General features: G+C 38.5%; 2 protein-coding genes and 2 long non-coding RNA genes across 9 annotated transcripts; 2 read left to right on the top strand and 2 right to left on the bottom strand.

Moving 5' to 3' along the window:
• Positions 1-6562: 6562 nt before the first annotated feature.
• On the bottom strand, positions 6563-13234 carry LOC108628421 (uncharacterized). 4 transcript variants are annotated; one of them, XM_026816467.1, is made up of 5 exons: positions 12361-13234; positions 10116-10224; positions 7237-7347; positions 6796-6951; positions 6563-6729 (listed from the first exon to the last, which is right to left on the bottom strand). In XM_026816467.1, exons 1-5 carry the CDS (start codon positions 13173-13175, stop codon positions 6694-6696), a joined length of 1227 nt encoding a protein of 408 aa, XP_026672268.1. In that variant the 5' UTR covers positions 13176-13234; the 3' UTR covers positions 6563-6693. The 4 variants fall into 4 exon arrangements, with proteins under 4 accessions (XP_026672268.1, XP_026672269.1, XP_017885818.2 ...); XM_026816468.1 differs by having other exon boundaries at positions 6563-6951; positions 12361-12963; positions 13074-13122; XM_018030329.2 differs by having other exon boundaries at positions 6563-6951; positions 10116-10215.
• On the top strand, positions 8619-9476 carry LOC108628424 (uncharacterized). Of its 3 annotated transcripts, none has more exons than XM_026816469.1 (3): positions 8619-8641; positions 8795-8882; positions 8975-9476. In XM_026816469.1, the coding sequence occupies exons 2-3, from the start codon at positions 8824-8826 to the stop codon at positions 9276-9278; spliced, it is 363 nt and encodes a 120-aa protein (XP_026672270.1). In that variant the 5' UTR covers positions 8619-8641; positions 8795-8823; the 3' UTR covers positions 9279-9476. The 3 variants fall into 3 exon arrangements, with proteins under 3 accessions (XP_026672270.1, XP_017885819.1, XP_017885820.1); XM_018030331.2 differs by lacking the exon at positions 8619-8641 and having other exon boundaries at positions 8654-8882; positions 8975-9140; positions 9226-9476; XM_018030330.2 differs by lacking the exon at positions 8619-8641 and having other exon boundaries at positions 8652-8882.
• Positions 13235-17395: 4161 nt separating the features above from the next.
• LOC108628423 (uncharacterized) lies at positions 17396-17866 on the bottom strand. The gene is made up of 2 exons (XR_001916791.2): positions 17773-17866; positions 17396-17692 (listed from the first exon to the last, which is right to left on the bottom strand). It is a non-coding gene; the product is annotated as an uncharacterized LOC108628423 (long non-coding RNA).
• Positions 17624-17973, top strand: LOC108628422 (uncharacterized). The gene is made up of 2 exons (XR_001916790.2): positions 17624-17715; positions 17811-17973. It is a non-coding gene; the product is annotated as an uncharacterized LOC108628422 (long non-coding RNA).
• Positions 17974-19395: the final 1422 nt, after the last annotated feature.

Below are 19395 nucleotides of genomic sequence, written 5' to 3' on the forward strand. Positions count from 1 at the left end.
AACGTTTAGCGTTTACAAGAACCAACTGAACAGAGATCTGCCCTGACCAGTTCAACGTTTAACATGTACTTATAAGGGAACGAAAGAACCATTTCAACGCCAGCAAATACGTAATGAAGGTCAGCCAATATTACGAGATGTTCACACTCGTATTGTTAATAATTGTAAATAATTGTTAGGAGATTGTCTTTATAAGTGAGCTTCGAACACGAGGAGAAACGGGGTTATGGAAATAAAGATTGGATTTAATTCTTTTCGAATTGAGGCAAAACCAAATTTATTACGATCTGAATTTAATAATAATATTAATTATTATATATATTAAAAATAATTCCTCTTCCTCCTCTTCCTCCTCGTCCGCCTCGTCCGCCCCGTCCGCCTCCGCGCCGACCTCCCCGCCGACCTCCCCACCCTCCGCGATTTCGCTCATTATTATATGGGCCCTGCTGCCGCCTGTACAACAAACGTCGTAATAGCCGTTCTATCTGTAATAATAATATATTTTAAAGAATAATTATAAACAAGGCTGTAGTCATTTAACCCTTTGTACTCGAGCGGCGCCGGCACGAAAACTAATTACAAACTGTAATACTTAACAGATTTTGTTGTACGTACAAAAGTATAACGAAAACAGGAAGACAAACGTTCGCATGTAAAAAAATGCGACATTTCATATGCACCAACCTAATATTTCATTGTACGCAATAACGTATGAAATAAACGACGGTGCGTCAGGTCTTTCCGTGCGCGAGAATTCTTTACTTAAATGTAATCTGAAACTGTAATGAAAATCGACGTTATACATAACGAATGAATGAAATCGAGAAGGCCCCATTTCAAAAGACGAACTTCATTTTCCGTCATATTTCACCGAATTCAACTGCAAACATGAGCATTGACTAGAATGATGAATGGCATATGCTTCTCCGCGGAACGGGTATCAAGCTCCTCGATATTTCCTCCGCCACACATTGTCGCAGCATTGCCAGAGAAAATCCCTCTTGAGGAATTTTGCCTCTTCTGCAGTGGTGATACCGCTCCACCAATACTATATCTCTCTTGTGCTTTCATCACGTCACGTGCCGCATACGTAGCTTGGATTGGTTCTCGCGCACACGTCAGGCACGATATTATGCGGCGAAGAATCGCGCCTATTCTGTCTCTCACTTACTCTTATTCGTACCTTGATTGAAAAGAGAAGTCACGGTATTTGTAAAACATACCTGCGTAATGCTTCTTAATCCTCGGCCCGCTCCTCGTAGCGCTTTACTATTCGCATTGCGGGAGAAATAATCCAAATAAATTTGTAATACGTTATAAATGATGTAATTTCATTATAAGAGAATTAAAAAAAATAGTTCTTCGTTATATTACTTATAACAATTACATATTTCGGAAGAGATAATCCGCCCGGCGCTCACCATGTACCTCCGAGTTACCTTTTATTTTTGTTATGTAATATTGCTTATCTTGTTAGAAAATACATTGGAAATGCAAAGTATATACTTCATAATAATTGGTTCATATAAAATTATGATGAAAAGATGACTTTTGTACATGCAAATACGTTTTGTAAGAGAGAACTCTACTTTTACTATTTTTATGAACACTTATACCTTTGTCATTTATATAATTTGTAATGTGTAGAGAAAATCTAGTGTCATTGTTTTGTTCTCTATTTCATCCTCAGTACACTGCCTTTTGAATCATGTAAATATTGTTTCTCGTTTGGTTTTTATGAACATTTTCCCAAACCCTAGTAAAACTGTGAAATTCGGCCGGTTCTTCTCGCATAGGCACCTCTTTTTCGCCCGGCACTAAAAGGGTTAAATAGAGAAAAAACGCAGGTTCTATACTGTAATAAGTACGAAACGGAAACCTCGCTCTTTGTCCGTATGGAATCGAAGAAGGTAGCAGTTAAAATAATCCGACGAGCCGAAAGCCTGGCTACAATGCCACCTTCGGTATTTCCGACATGTACTGTAATCCTTCTGGTTTTCCCCGGACCTCCACTCTTGGATTACGCTACTTGTAAAACACACCTGCGTAATGCTTATTAAATAGCGAAAAAACGCAGGTTCTATACTGTAACAGGTACGAAACGGAAACCTCACTCTTTGTCCGTATGGAATCGAAGAAGGTAGCAGTTAAAATAATCCGACGAGCCGAAAGACTGGCTACAATGCCATGTGCGGTATTTACGACATGTACTGTAATCCTTCTGGTTTTCCCCGGGCCTCCACTCTTTAATTACGGTATTTATATAACCTACCTGCGTAATGCTTAAATACCGAAAAAATGTTTTCACCGAGCGTAGAGCAGGACAACAATGTCAGAGAAGAGAGAGACCGAGGCTGCAGGTCAGTCCCAGTCCCAGTCCCCAAAGCTTTCTCTTTCACTCTTATTCGCTATCCTTTTCCGCGCCCGATGATTATTACCGTCAATTGAACGCGTGCCTCAAAATAAAAAGGTAACATTCATACTACGGAAGGCGCTGTACAATTAATTTTTCCCGTATATTGCATTCAATTATTTAATAAACGTATACAAAACGTTTCCAAGTACATCCATTTAACTTCACTTTTCCCAATGGACGTTCAATGTTGTTGTGTACGAAAGTATTTGATATTTACAAGTACGACTACTGACGAAAGGAAATGTAATAATTATAATTCATAAGGGACTTTATCACGCGAAGAACGTCGGAAAAATCGGTTTCTGATTTTTTGAAGTACGGCGCATCTCACCGAAGAATCTGGAAAAAATAGGGTATAATAGTCAGACAGAGTCATGTGTACCATAAAAATGTAAATGATCGAAAATTTCTAGATGACATCAGCATTTTTCATTTTTGTAGACCGAACCTGCGCAACGAAAAGAATCTGACAAAATTCTCTGACATCCCACGTACATGTGAGAATTTTTCGGATGTGATTATAAGTAAAGGAATCAAAGGAATTAGGCCGGCTACAGACCTATGCAACGCGCGTCCGCGCAGCGCGCAAAATCCACTTGAATCCACTTGAAACCATTTCAAAGCGACCCTTTCAAGTGGATTTTCCATGTTGCGAAGACAGTTACGCCCGGCTTCGTTGCGTTCGACTCAACTATACCAGAGAGAAAATTTCCTTTCTGGCTATGCAAAAAAATGATTACATGCGTTATTCAAGTATTTCATATGAATAAATCACATTATTCTTCATCTAGCCTCATACTAGAATTCCTTGAAAACTTATATGTATTGAGTTGACAATACCTATCAACAGATTTATTATCGTCAACAAATTCCAAACTCAGATTTTACAAAAAGAAATCAAATATTTCTGAAACAACTATGCAGATATGAGTGTCAAATTTTGCACACCTCTCCATATCACAACAAGCTACTGTTATATTAACAGAAACGTTATTAACGATGGAAGAAACGGTCATTCTTAGGGATTCTGCCCATTTACAAGTAAACATACCATGCTAAGAAAATGGGGACAAGTATTTTATACAATAAAATAAATGGAGTCACATTAGTAAAAGAAATTCGTTTGTATTAAAATATTGTTTCGACATTAACGGTTAACAGATTTAACAGCATCGCTCGGCATTAATAATATTTTCATACGACTTATGACGGGCCATAAGAAACGGTGTAACGTTCAGACAGTCGGCCGAGCCGTCGCGAGAAATAATAAATAACTCCGACAATTATGTAAACACCGGTGGATGCGCGTACTGCAAATTCGAGATTAAATTAACGGAATTACAGGCGAATGGACGAAGAACAACGGGATGATCCTAATATGATGGCATATAAAGTAATATAAATTTCTGGATACAGGGAACGGGAGGAGCGTCTTTCAGGTCGTAATAAATTTCTTTCTCTCTTAATTTGAAGAGAATTAAATCCAGTCTTTATTTCCATAACCCCGTTTCTCATTAAATTCGAAGCTCACTTATATAAACATTCTCCTAAGAAATACTGATAATTATTAACAATACGCTTGCAAACGTCTTCATTACGTATTTTCTAGCGTTGAAATGATTCTTTCGTTCTATTCTAAGTACATGTTAAACGTTGAACTGGATAGGGCAGATCTCTATTCAGTTGGTTCTTGTAAACGCTAAACGTTGAACCGGACAGGGCAGATCTCTGTTCATTGGTTTTGGTAAATGCTAACGTTGAACTGAACAGGGCAGGTCTCTGTTCGTTGGTTCTGGTAAATGCTAAACGTTGAACTGAACGTGTCAGATCCCTGCAAAATTTAGCTTTGGCAGCACCATCGAATTGGGGACACCGAAACCTGGGCCGTGAGCACTCTCAGTTCCTCTCTGGTATAGTAAAATGTATTAATTGCTATTTACTTCCTTGCATTGTCATTCATGTAGTTTCCCGAGCCGGAGCTCGCGCCAGCTGAGCGCTCTAATTGGTCGGGTTTTTTTATTAATAACTCCTTATCCACCCCTCGGACAACTTTTTCGCAAAAGAAAATGTTGTTTAGAATTGCGTCAGGAACCTCCCATTTCAGTATCTTACACTAGTTCTGGGACACCCTGTATATAGTCATAGGTCGGAGACATCCGACAAACTCCTTCGTACGCAGCGTACAGTCACGGACAAAATCGAAACACGATTAACCGTATTTTACTTTAACAATAATAATTATGTTTTTGTGAAAATACACTCTTGTAAGTTGTGAAATCCACGAAAGACGTCGTGTTTCCGATATACTTTAGTATATACACGACAAACAATTGACATAGAAAATGAATTATTCGTCGTAATGTGAAATAAACTGTTACAGTAAATGCTATTCCGCAGTATACTGAAACCGTTAATTCTTATATTTAGAAATTAGGAATGTGTAGTAAAAATTAAAAATATCTGGACGCTGCTTTCGGTTATTATTGATTCGGTGAAATTACCGAATCGGTCAAAAAACCGCATTGTGTGAAAAGGTTGTTACGGTTCACACTACGANTAAAAGCTTGAATTGAAAATATAACCTCACTTTTCAAATATAAAACCTTCCATCTTCGAATAAGGAATTCTTATTTGATTGTAAATACATTATAGACTTAAGATATTCTTAAGAACAAACTGTGAATCGTATTCCAATAGGAATTAGTTTACGAAGCAAATGCTGGAGTGTACGCTTAAGTTGATGCTTATTTCCCGACTTTGAATTGAAACAGGGACTTGAACTTATGCTTAAAAATATCTTGCGATTCTGAATACCGCCCTAAGAGACTCATTAAAGTTATATTTCTCACATGTCTAACAGCGCGGTTTACTACCTCGCCAATCCATAATTCTTAACAAAATATACAGGATGTTCCCTAAAATGTGTTACAGCCGAATATGGCAGGTTGGGAGGATCATCCTAAACAACAATTTCCTTTGACGAAATATAAAATTGAGCTTGGTTTTTGAATTATAAGCGAAAAACACTGACTAATGAGAGCGCGCGAACCACCCGCGCTCAGTGACAGATGTCTTGGCTCGAGTTGTGACACACGGCCATAGCCAGGAAAATAAATGCTCCGCTCAGTACGAAGTGTTTTAAGAACATAACGAATAATAAATTACCAAACAATAAACACATAAACATAAACAATGTATAATGGATGGGGAAAAAAGGAATTTAATAAAATAAATGAGAAATTAAAAAGTCGCAGCGAACATTGAATGTAAAAGAAATGCAAAAACAGTACAGATTGGACTTATCCATTCATCCGCAACCTGCTTCGAGAAAGATGGGTCAAGGACATCCAGCCGATTCTTGAACAGATGGTCGGAGAATTCTGGACTGAAAAAGGACAGTGATCGATTGACATGAGCTGTGGTCGACCATCTATTTTACCAATCTGTACTGTTCTTATAATTCTTTTAAATTGAATGTTCGCTGCAATTTTTTAATTTTTCATTTATCTTGTTAAGTTTCTCTTTTTCTCATCCATTCCACTTGAATAACGATTAATGGGATTGAGCTCTTTGGTCAATAGAGATTGACTTGGTCTAGGTTCAAAAGATTTGGTTTTCATTATTTTAAATAATTGAAATAGTGGTTAGAGATAAGTACGAGCATAGTCGACTCTGAGTGCGCACATGTTGATTAATTCGTAATGAATAAAGTTATTTTTACTCTTTTCACAAAGTGTTAAGCGTTTTACCATTTGTCACTCGCTGCTCTTCGAATCCTACATCTATTAGTTTTTATTCAGAATAAAGTACGACCAGTTCCCTTGCATTGTTATTTATGTAATTTATTATTCATTATTTTCTTAAAGCACTTTGTACTGAGCAGAGCACTTGTTCCTCTGATGTCATGACTCGAGCCAAGATGTCCGTCACTGAGTACAGACGGATCGTGCGCTCTTATTAGTCACTGTTTTTCGCTAATAATTAAAAAACGAAGCCCCACTTTACATTTTGCCGAAGAAAATTGTTGTTCAAAATGATCCTCCTATTCTACCATTTCCGGATCTAGCACTTTTTACGGAACGCCCTGTATATATCCTATGACACCCCGAAGTATATGTACAAAAAAAATCGTAAGTCAAGTTTCGATGCAAATTCTTCAGCCGTTTTTGAGACTTTTGCTAACATACAAACGAATGCTTTCTCTTTAGAAGAATAATAAGATTAATACAATGTGATTTCCCGACTACTTTACAACACTCTGCTCCATGCTCGAGTCATCATCCTGCTCGAAAATCAGCGAGAGCGCTCCCATCCTTAAAACAGCAGTTTGGACATGCCTGATTTATTTTTAATTTGTGCACGTCTACTGCGATACTCACGTCAGCAAAACTACTAACGGAGAGTTCAATGATGTTGCCGGCGGTGATCTTCATGGTGGAACGTGACATAGAAATTATTAGTGGTATAGCGAGCTGTGTTTTTCCAGGCATTCGGTACCACTCGATCATATAAGACTTTTCGCTAATTTTTATTGTCTGCAACATTTATGTACATAAATTGTATTCCATAACATTGCTTTAAATTGTCATTTTTTGGGTGTGTGGAAATAAGAGTAAACACTGTAGTCGATGAAACATAAATGTCCTTATTTGTTAGAATAAAGAATTATTTTTTTATGGGAACGATTAGATAGTGCAAGATACATCTTACGTACATCTTACATATTAGCTTTTTAGTTCTTACATACGTTGTCGTATTACTCACCGATTTTGTCTAGGGAAATTAGGCAAACAAGTCCTTAATGCAATACATATAATTACCTCTTGTACTAATAGTTCACCGATGTAACAGAATATGAAAATGTTAAATGTGATTGATATGAGTACTATTATCCACGTCAGGCCACTAACAGGTTGTGTAAAACTCCATTCCTGAGAGAAAATTCCTGATTAGAATTCTTCTTCGATGTGTCAAATGTATAAACCAGGATTCTGCACGGGTCGGGCCGACGGACCGAGCGCCCCTTCACTCAAGGCCAACTGGGCTTTGCAATAACGCGAACATGATAGTTTTCTGCTTGTGGCCCGAATGCGAGCAGTTCGCTCCTTACTACGTACAGCGTTCCCTACGAACAGCTAATTGCGAACGCACTATAGCGGCGATGCTCGCACTCAGCTCGTAGTAGTCAGGGCCACCGGCCCTGTTACAAGATGGTATGGGTCGCGCCCATAGACCTAAAGAACGGAGCATTGCCTGCGGTATTTTGTGACGGAAAACGGAAGGGGTATCCGAGATTTTAGCCATTTTCTAGGAACGACCAGCGGCGCTCTCTTCATGTAGCGTTCGCGTCCGCGTTCGCGTATCTTCATTATAACAGCCATATTAGCGTCAATGGAGTCCGAGAGCAAGCTCCCAAAGTACGCACATGTATACAGGGTGTAAACCTACAGGTGGGCAATATTTTAAGGACGTGTTCTATGGTCAAAAATAAGACAAAAATCAAGAGAGAAAAAATTGCGTTTGTGGCTTCGTTAATTAGTTACTAACGTTTAAAAATTTGGCGTTTCTGCCCCTGAAACGAGTAATCCGACTTGCAACGGCGGGTGTTTTTACCGTACGCGCAGCTGATCGTTGTCGGTCAATGTATGTCGAAAAGAGCATTCACCCTCCTGACTCGAAAATCCCATAGAGCGTGTTTCGATGTGCTCTTGTGGATTTAGCGAGTAATCAGGTTGAATGCGAGGCACATCATTTAAAATAATTTGCGTTCTCCACTCGTCACCCGAGGTAAGCCCACAAATTATAAGTACGGTACTGTTCATCGTTATCGACATACATTGACCGACGACGATCAGCTGCGCGTACGGTAAAAGCACCCGTCGTTGCAAATCGGATTGCTCGTTTCAGGGGCAGAAACGCCAAATTTTTAAACGTTAATAACTAATTAACCGAACCCCAAACGCAATTTTCTCTCTCTTGATTTTCGTCTTATTTTTGACCATAGAACACGTTCTTAAAATATTGCTCACCTGTAGGTTCACAACCTCTATGTATATATAGCCGTGATACACGCTTGCTTTAGCGCGCGCAAGATTTGTACTAGTTTTACAGACAGGCGGCGCCACTTGTCACTCTTAGAAAATGGCCAATTTGACTGTTCCCCCGCCACGGAAGGAGCTTCCATAGAGATATTATAGATAGAGTACAGATGCCATAGGCTCGCCTGTAAGTGGAATTCATACGCTGTTAGAAAGAAAACGAAGTACAAATTTACTACCTCTCTTTGTTTAACAGCAGCAGAGCGCATGCTCTACATGCATACAGCGCATGCTATTTCGATGCATACAGCGCATGCTATTCCGATGCATATTTTTTCAGGTTATTAGCAGTTATTATAAATTATTAAAATGTCGTGTATTGTTTGTAAGGTGTTATGGGTACTAGGATGTGCTCGCAGTTTTCATAAGTATGATGAATTGCATACATAATTAAGTAAAAAAATAGTATTCTGAACTATATCTACAAAAAATTACATTATCTGATTGTATTGTCTTTTAGATTTCCAAAAGATCTTCAAAGAAGGCAAAAATGGATGCAAATAATTGGAATTTCACAAGTAACAACTAATACGTCCATTTGTAGTGATCATTTCACAGCTGAATCATATTATGAAAGTAATGCGTACACAAGAATAAGAAGATTGCTATCAACTGCAGAGCCAATAGTAAATAAAAATGTTGAAGTTCTGTTATCTAAAAATATTTATAAAAGACTAGTGATTGAAACATTAAAAATTATACCATCTTCAGTTCTAGACGATAATGAACACTCTTTGGAACAACCATTTTTATGTGATCATTGACAAAAATTAATTTATCTTATTATTCAAGACTATATATTGATAAAAGACTTAAGCATGAAGGCAATAAAATGAAAGATTTAAAATTTAGGACGCGTATGTTATATAACAAACTTACTATTTTTAAAGGCGAGTGAAATAATGCAAACTAATCTGTGATTGTAGATAAGTATTGTTATTTCATTAATATGAACGTTATTTCTCATTCTAATTTTATAATTTCTATTCTAATTTTATATTCTCTAATTTTATAACTTATATGTACCTGAATAAATAAATTATTTACAAAGAGTTTTTAAATGTCCGATCTTTAATGTATTTAATTGTTATAAAATTCAATATATTACCCATATGCATTCGCGAATTTTAATATAATATTCATCAGTCTACAATTTTATTGTAAAAAATAGAAGTACCTTGTACTATGCACATGCAAATTCCATTGAATATAATTAATTTTGTGCAATTCTGTCGGGGCGCGAACGTATTCGAACCCATATATATACCTATATGAGTACTGCGCATGCGTCGGTAGAGAGAAAGAGGTAGTATTCCTCGTGTTCCTTTCTCTTTCTATTTGCGACTCACGTTTGCGGTTGGCTTCTGTACTCTATGTATACTATCTCTATGGGAGCTTCACTCCTCCTTCATCTATAAAAGCAGTTTATACTCCGTACTTCAGGTCCATGGTCGTGCCGCAATGTAACAGGCCGGCCGCAGTTCTCAGGGCCACAGGCAGGAAACTATCATGTTCGCGTTATTGCAAAGCCTGGTTGATCCTGAGTGGAGGGCAGCTCGGCCCGACGGCCCGATCCGTGCAGAACACTGGTAAACTCCTACCATCATTGTATAGTATCCTACGAAACACATAATTATAGTGCATCCCACGAATTCTATTAGCGATATCTCGCGTAACAGATTGTCCGTGCGAGCTATGAAACTGAAAAACCTCAAATTATACATATAACAATAATATACGCATATATTTCATATTAATTTTTATAAAACCCTTACGGTAAATATACCATTTATGGCCACTGCACCGTTTATGGCCAGTATTTCGATGTATTGAGTATTCAGATTAATTTCATTAAAATTAACACTATGCCGTCCGGCGACACCACAGTGGTGTTGTGCACGAAATAGCGGTCACCGGCCGGCGACACCACAGTGGTGTCGTGCGCGAAATAACGGTCCACGGCCGGCGACTCCACAGTGGTGTCTTGCGCGAACTAACGGTCAACGGCCAGCAGTGACACCACAGTGGTGTGTGCATAGTATTGCACAGTGGCTAGCGGCAGCACTTTAGTATCTTTTATATCTTCAAAATTTCATGAAAGTAGGGGAACAGGGTTGAGAACTTATGAGAACTAACGATGAGATTAGTAAAACTTAACAATTTATAATCTCCCGAAAATGTCAAAAACAGCCGGCGACAAGCCAAGTAATCCGAATTAGCGCTGCCGGCGCCAAGCGAATAAATTTTTACGAGACGTGCGGACGGCAAAGTGTTAATATACTTGCAGAAACGTGGTGTACTGCCATCATTGTCTATTTCTTCCTACAGTCCCATTATTTTGATTTATTTATGAAATGTACGTAAACGTACTAGTTTTGCCAGCTCTTTATAATCAGCCAGTGACCAGTATGTATACTACCAATTATTGTATTTTATAAGAGCGTAAACCAAGTTTTTTACATCTTTATTTCATATAAGGTATAATTCCAAACAATTTCGAAATTAGACACTGACCATAAACGGTACGATAAAAATGTAATTGAACCATTTTTGGCCACAAATAGTACAGTTCGTAGTCATGTTTTGCCAATAGTTGAAGCACACAAAGAACTACAAGCTGTTTTCAAGTCGAGATCTACAGTTCCTAAAAAAGAACAGTTAATTATTTTGTGTGCCTAATCCTGTATAATCAATGATACATTGTTAATATCATTGGGATCATATCTAATGGAATTTCGCCTTTTGAATTATTTATTAGTTATAGCCTAATTTCTTTATTTACGGTAAGCGAAAGTTCTTCACAATTCATGCCTATTGAATTATCGAGTTCAAATAGTCTCAAACAAAATGTCTCTTCTCATTAATTGTGTAGTACTACTTTACTTGTACCGAACGTATCATGGATACTAATGTATATCCCACAATAATCGAGAAATATTTCTTGTAAAATACTATTGAAGTCTGAGAGAAAAAGCTGGTGAAACCAGCAATAAAAATATTCACGTAGAAACTAAGACTAATGATTTAGTAAGTCGAATAAAATAGTTAAAAATCGTGACCTTTTCTTTCTTCTTTGTAAATCCCACCTATAGCAATTTTTTTACTTTTTTTTTATACATCATGTAGTAAATGAATGAGTCTAAGAGCTAACAAGAAGTTAAGTCGATAAGAACAATATTAAAAAAGATATTCAATTTTGAAATGTATGTATTTAGTATAAACATTGCAATCGTAAAAAGTCATTCGATGATATTTTAGGAGATCTATTTTTATGGGCCGTGAAAGAAAGGGTCGCAAAAGGCAAGCGAAAAGCAGCTCAACATCTGCCTACTGTAATAACGGCAGATAAATAGATGGAAATAATGCAGGTCAAGAAAAGAAGAGATGGATATAATTAACAAAGTAAAACGACAAACAAAATTAGAAGAAAATAAAAATATTAAAACAAAAAATTGAAGGGAGCCAAAAATATAAAATCTATTGTCGCAAGCAAGAATTAAAAGAAATATTGAATGGTTTATTAAAGAGTTACTATTCTTGTACCGTAATTATTGTAATATTTGTGCAGAAACAGATGCTTGTAATTAATACTATTACTATTTCAGAAGTGACCGCAAATGCGAAAATAGGTGGCCAAAAATGGCAATTTTAGGCCCGAATATGCGATATTGTAACAATTTTTTCAATTATTATGTTTCGAACACTGCATACGTCATAATGTTTTGATTATATATTTAAGACTACATTGATATACTTTTTACTTCTTTATACCTATTTTGTAAATCTCCAAAGACCGTTAAAGTGGTCACAAATGGTACAATTTACATCACTCTTATGTAATCTTACTTAACTATCCGGACATGTAGCTCCACGATATTAGCTAGCCTCTGATCCAGACTATCGATGTTTTTTTCACGTCCGTCCACCAAATTCTCCATCCAACTCATCAAAACCTGTATTTGTCCACAGGCATGCATTGCGAGAAGTGCAGCTAGAGCGCAAGCAGTCACCGTAATACTATTGCACACGAATGACGATAACAATTGTACCATGCAAATAATTTCGTTGTACGGACTGTGGCGAAAGTCCAAGATTGTCATTGGAAAATAGATAGACGGCATGATGTAAGTCAAATTGCCACCTTCTTCCACGATTCTCCCTTGTGTGAGAGGTAGGATGATACAAAAGAAGATCACGGACCCGTACGAGAAAAATCCGCATATCAGGATGAGTCGATGACAGAAACTCGCACTATCTAACATTATTTTACGGTCCTCGTAATGTTTCACATTCTTCCAATCGTTGTCGATGTACTCCGTACACCAACGTATATCGTCCTCGTGATGGTTGAGAAAATAGTATTTCAATACCGCCATTAAGATAAAACCGAGAGTACTACCTAGTTTGAATTGCATGTAAAGGTCTTTCTGCTCGAACACGATGCCGACACTACCGGGAATCAAAGAGCAGCCAAGTAGAACATAGCACAGCAGTTGCAAGAACGCATTCTCGATCGTTTTCAGCCTTGGGTGATACACTGGTCTAGGCCAGGAACCTACCAATCTTAACATCCAAAAATTGAAACGGATGTTGAAGCTTAGATCGGATTTGTAATTTCTGTTGAAAATTTGCTCCTCAATCTGAATTTTTCCTGCGTTCATCGTTGAATGTCGACTTCCAGGGGCTCACTGGTGAGTATTTCTCTATTCGAAAAACTTGACTACTCATGCATCATTAATTCGAAGACAATAGCGTGTCAGGAAGTAGTTTCTTATGCGCGGTTTGCGATGATGTTTCTCAACTAACTTTGGTCTTTGATAAGTACGTTCTTACTCATATTCATGGTAACTGAAAGCGGTAAAGACGGTGAAGAACGGTAATAACATGTTTTGGGACGAATTTTGCAATAGAAAAGGAAATAATCGAGAAGAAATGATTGCGGTTGTTTTCTACGTTCTTCTTGTTCTTGAAAGCGAAGCATTAATATTGGGAAATAATCCATAAAATTATCAAGAAGAACGCTTTAATAAATGGATGAAAGCATAAATTGTAAATAAGATTTTCAGAAATCCACGTTTACTAACATTTTCCATAAAAGTACAATATAAGTAAAGCTATAGTTATGCTAATAATATATGCACAATGTTCGGCGCGGCGCGTGGTTCTCGCTGTTGTAAAGTTCATATCGAGTAGTTGCCTGCATGGCAACTTTGCCGATAAGTCTAAGAATTGTAAATTGGAGCAGCAAAGTACACGTAGCAGTGTCGCAACGAAAGTACTCAAAGGATAACTAATAAAACCGTGGTGTTAATTGTGGAATTGTTCATTATATAAAATATTTAGGCACTTTACATTGACATGATCTAAAAAACACTTTTCAATACACACATGCATGGATTGGATGTTATAATCATACATAGTGTCTGTTATTATTTCATGTGCAAAAAGTAACTGCGACGCTCCCAGCAGCTTTTACGCTTACCAATCCTACCTTTCAGAAAAATGTAAAAGCGATTTACTATGCAGTATTCATTTCTTTCAGGCTAGTGACGACCTTCAATTAATAGTAGAACAGTGTCGAGAAGTTAGTGCGAACCTACAAGTGCTACAGAAAGCGAAAGATACTAAAAAGATATTTTGAATCAAAGAAGCAGGAAAGATACGACAAATTCTCACCTAGTTTTGATAGCATTGGGGAGAATCAGACTATACTTTCAAAGTAATTAAATATTCATTTTAGAACTATTCATTTTAGAATTATCTTGTTCGATGTTTTATTTTAATTTAATATACTTACATGATCTTTCAGCGTTTATTGAACAATGAATCAGCTCAGGCTATTCGTCCACCTAAAAGCCAATCCCTTAAGAACAGTGTCGATGCAACATTACACAACATATTTTGGGCCAGCTGAGCACGTTTTCCAAGGTCTACCACTGCCGTACCTTAATTTTCAAGTTTCTATGTTTGTTGTATATTCAGTATGGTCTCTAAACGTTTCCGCAAAAAATTTTATCTTGATCGCCCTCATCAAAATTTTTATTATACTTTTGATTGATGTACCATTTTTATTTTAAGTAACAGATATAAACAAGAAATTCATTTCATCATGGGTTGTTACTCGATAGTTTTTTATTTGTTATTTGTAAAAATATCTAAGGAACATGCATATTCTAGGGGTTTATGGGCTTGATAAGATAAATGGTCAGTGATGGTTCATGGACTTGCACAGTGAGACTTTGATCCATCCTTATCGATCTTTCATTCTTTTGGATCTCGTCAATATTAGATTTACGTTTGGTACATTACGTCATCAACTCTCTACTATTACGCCTTAATTGCCGACTGCGTCTAACTGTCACTGTAACACGCACGGAATTAAGACAGTCCCTTACGCGGGGAAGGAGGGGACGTATACAATACAAACGACAGCGACTACCGTTGCCACGTAACATTTGAAAACGAAATGGGAAAACCATTAGAATTAACTGATAAACGAAGATCATCTGCATTACGGATAGTCGATGGGACATGTAAGAATTTTGCTTAATGATAATTTGAAAAAAGACATGAAATGTAAGGATGTCGTTAATTTTTGGGAAAGTGAATAACAAAAGTTATAAAAAAAGATAATTATCTCTGGACACAGCGAAGAATAAATACAAAAACATCTCTGAATCAACAATATAGGATGAACAAATGAATAATGGAGGATCACGCATTGATAAGTTCGATTGCGTGGCAAGAGCCACATTGACAAAATTCAGTAAAACATAAAATTAAAACATGATAATACATGATATTAATTTAAGACGATGGCAGTACACGAAAACAAACATGTTTGGTAAGATTTTAAGCGACATCACACTGACTGTAGAATTTTGAAATACCGTATCGTTTTAAGAAAAACGACAAAATTCATCAGGCGTGATTATAACGAGAGTGAATCTACCATTAATAAAACTACAGAAAATTTTGTTCTTGATGTTAAAGCATGTTAACACTCCCGCGAATGTTAGCGAGTGAGTGGCCAGGGGAAAGTGACGATGCACCGTGATTGTTGAAAATAGTTTATTATCTCCTCTATTCGGACGGCTGGTAGCGACGCGTTCTTAAACAATATCGGACTCGCAACCTTTTCGACTGGCTTCGACAACTCCCTTTCGAATCTCTCCTGGTCGATTGCTCAATTCCAAAAGGCTAACTAACTGGCTGTCTTAAACTGTCAAACTGCCTAGACCAATTGTCTGACCCCCAATTCCAACTGCTTCCAACTACCAATTGCCAAGTCAACTGTGTCAACCAACTGTGTCCTCTCAAAAAACGCGCCCGCTATTTATTTGGATCCTAGGACCCGCCTCCTCCCTCGCTATCGATCGACGCCGTCGATTGCCGGAAACCGCGTTCTCCCTTTCTATAATCAACCCCCGAGGAAAATGTCCAATCTCTCGGTCGATAATCACCCTTTTCTCGGACACCCACACCCAGGCGGAATCCGCACGAATCTCCTTTCTTCTAGCATCCCCAAACCCTTAGGCCCTAAACATCGCGCGGTCCGCGGCCCAAACTGGACCCCCCAGGCCTCGTCCAACCGCGGATGCCAACGGTGTCAGCAGCCATGTGTTTATTCTCAGCCCTCGAACCCGAGTCGATGCTATTCTCTTTCTAGGAAGAGGCAATAAATTGACTGCGATAAGTTCGACAGTTATCGATTCCAAGCTTGTCCTAATAATCTAAACAGTTTTCTTACCCCGCATTCCAAACGCTCAATATACAGCCGTGTCCGTTGACAAATTTACTATTAACAAGCTCAGGTCGTTCTTGCATTCACCCAAGCTTCGCTTGTGACGTGGGGAAAACTCTTCTTGAGAAAACCCACGCCAGGAACGGTCGTTATAGTAATAAATAAATCTACCCGCGCGTCATCGACCAAATGTATTTATGAGCAAGATAACGACTTATGACTAAACACGCACAATACGACCGATACTTGAGATACGCGAGCTACGCGTGCCAGCCTCTCCCGGAAACACAAGCGAGCCTTTTCAGACGCAATTTCCCTGCCAGATGTCACGCGCCTGGCGCACGCACCGAGTCCGCCAAGGACCCAGAGGGTCCGGTGACAATCCGCACGCAGTCATAAAAAAGGCTAACCGGCCCAAGACTGCAGACTCAAACTACAGGCGTTATCTATTCGTTCGTTTGCTCGCTCGACCCTACGATTGACATAGGCCATAAACCCTACTTCAATTTTCAACGGGTACTTGCGTTCAGGAGGTCTGCCAAATAATTTCCCAGTCAGCCAAATCTGCAAACGGCAGGATTTCGGTAGGCCTACTGCATGATCTACCGGTAGACTGGCTGCAGAATGCGCCAATCCCTGACATCAGCATCTGACGGCAATCTGGCAGTAGAATGACTGCAGACTGCTCGCCATCTGCCTCCAGATGCTGGTGCCAAGCCCGTCGCCAGTATGGTAACAGAGTAACGCCAGGTCTGATGTCAAGCCTGTTTCCAGAATGATTGTAGATTGTCGTCAGACCTGCCGTCACATCTGGCTTCAGACTGGCGGCAGATTTACGTCAGGTCCTGCTGTCGCAAACAGGGTGTCCCAAAATGCACACTGTCGGAGGACAGTCGTGCATTCTGGGACACCCTGTATAGTGAATCGCGCGATAAATGACCTGCCCAAGTTAGCCATTTGAACAATTATATATAATTTATAGATAAACAGCCAGCATAACAGCCGCCAAATCTGATGCTATATTTCGCAAACTTGAATTTTAATCTGTTAGTAATAACCTCGGTGATAATACCCAAATGTACTGATGTATAAACACTAAAAGATTATGATATCTAATATAATACGTATACTATAATATTGAATGATTATACATATGTATTTAGTGTCTTTAGTGATACAGTAAATAGTATATTATAATAATTTATATTTTATTATTATACACAGGAATTCGGATTCGGAGTCCGAATTTCGGACGCGTCCTGTTCAGTTGGTCACCAACGTCACCAACTATCGCGCCCGTCGGACGTGTCATTGCCATTGAGCTATATGAAATCAGTGAGTAAATTGTTGAAAATGAGTTATTGCCGTGCTTCATCTGTCTGATTCCACCTGGCCAGAGGGGCAGGATCGGCAGGATTCAAGGTACGGCTGCTTCTGATCCCGCCAGCAATAAGAACGTAAGTATAAGCCATTTGTGACAATATCATTTTTAAATGTGTCAATATTCTATGTACATAATATGTGTTAACTCCTGTACTGTTCTTGGTTGCAGAATACGTAGGAGCATCGAACATCCGACTCCACCAGACCAGAGGAACAGCATTCATCCTACACAAGAAATAACACTACGATTAACCTAACCATTTATTTCATTTACATTCCAGCTATTATACAATATGTACATGAAGGAAATAAATATGTGAATTAAACTTTAATAATAACATGTGTTCATTTTTTAATAAAGAAAACCCTGTATTTCTGTATATATATATATATATATATATATTAATATTTAGCAGAATTTAATCAGAATGTATGGCAGATTGCTGTCATTCTACTGTTAGGTTTGATATCAGGCCTGGCGTGAATCTGCTGTCATTCTGGTGTCAGGTCTGATGTCAGGCCTGGCACGATTCTGCTCTCATTCTGCTCTCAGGTCTGGAGGCCAGGCCTACCGACAGGCTGGCTGCCTAATGCGTCACAGCGACCGCCAGCCTGTCGGTAGATTCTGCGGAAGATGGCAGGATCTGTCGACAGCCTGGCCCCATTCTGCCACCAGATGGTTGACTGGGTTATTGCATAACAGTCAAAAAACTACATTGCATTGTCGGTCCCCGGAATTGCAATAGAGTCTACTATCTCTGATGTGACACGCTTCCACAGGGCAACTGGGTCGCAGAGGAAGATCCCTTGTCCCGAACTCGTCGTTTTATCAACCGTCATCGGTTGGAGACGAGGAAAGCGGACCCGACGATCCCAAATTCGAACCGTCGTGCACGCAGCCTACGCAGCGGTATCTAAACCTCTCGCATTTAGAAGTCGCAATTCCCGTCCATATACTCAAGTTCACGTCGGTAACAAAGCACATCTTCAATACTACGGAGATGCCGATATTTATAATACCACCGAGGAGAGATTACTAAAAATTGGCAGCCTTATGGGACCTCGCGGCCCGAAAACCGGTCTGCAATTTTTGACGCCCTCTAGAATGAGCTGGGCCGAAAAGTAAGAAACACGAAGCAAAACTGACGTCGGTTCTAAACTGCATTACTGTGTCAGACGTGTTATCGACGAGTCGTCGATGCACCACTAACGAAGTAATATCACAAACGAAGTATACATAAGTAGAGATTGATCAATGCATTTCGTTGTGAACTGTCGATGTGGTTCTAGCTCTAATAGAGATCGAACGGGATTGTTCATAGTCCCAATTAGTTATTAAATAAGAAATATTTTACTATTATAATTTCTATCGTAATGAAAAAGTTATAAAATTATCCACAGTCATTGAAAGTATTATTCCATACAGTTTAATATAATTATGGTATTTTTATTTTGTTGAAGACAACAAAATTCCAGCTAAACCCTCCATTAATGGAACGGAAACATTTACATATTTTTTTGTGTAAAAGCTGAAGTCAATGCAAGCTGATTCTAATCGTACATGTAAATATAACAATTAATTGCATTCTGTTTCATATAATTTCTTTGCCGTCTGCTATCGGGGAAAGCTAATTTTGCTCACCCCGAAGTTGAAAATTTTTACTCTGGTATTACACTATTCTTCTCGCATGTCTTTCATACCGTTTTTTTACCTGCTCCGGTCCGAAACATCCGAAACAGGTAAAGTCCCAACA

This window comes from Ceratina calcarata, unplaced genomic scaffold (genome assembly GCF_001652005.2).
Source record: "Ceratina calcarata isolate Rehan_Ccalc_2016 unplaced genomic scaffold, ASM165200v1 scaffold525, whole genome shotgun sequence".
NCBI classification, from domain to species: domain Eukaryota; kingdom Metazoa; phylum Arthropoda; class Insecta; order Hymenoptera; family Apidae; genus Ceratina; species Ceratina calcarata.

Coding starts and splice junctions, on each gene's coding strand:
- LOC108628424 (XM_026816469.1), top strand. CDS start 8,824: ATGTCGTGTATTGTTTGTAAGGTGTTATGGGTACTAGGATGTGCTCGC. Junction 8,883..8,974: donor TGTGCTCGCAGTTTTCATAA/GTATGATGAATT, acceptor ATTGTCTTTTAG/ATTTCCAAAAGATCTTCAAA.
- LOC108628421 (XM_026816466.1), bottom strand. CDS start 13,175: ATGAACGCAGGAAAAATTCAGATTGAGGAGCAAATTTTCAACAGAAAT. Junction 7,348..10,115: donor TAGGATACTATACAATGATG/GTAGGAGTTTAC, acceptor ATTTTCTCTCAG/GAATGGAGTTTTACACAACC. Junction 6,952..7,236: donor GTGAACTATTAGTACAAGAG/GTAATTATATGT, acceptor TAAATGTTGCAG/ACAATAAAAATTAGCGAAAA.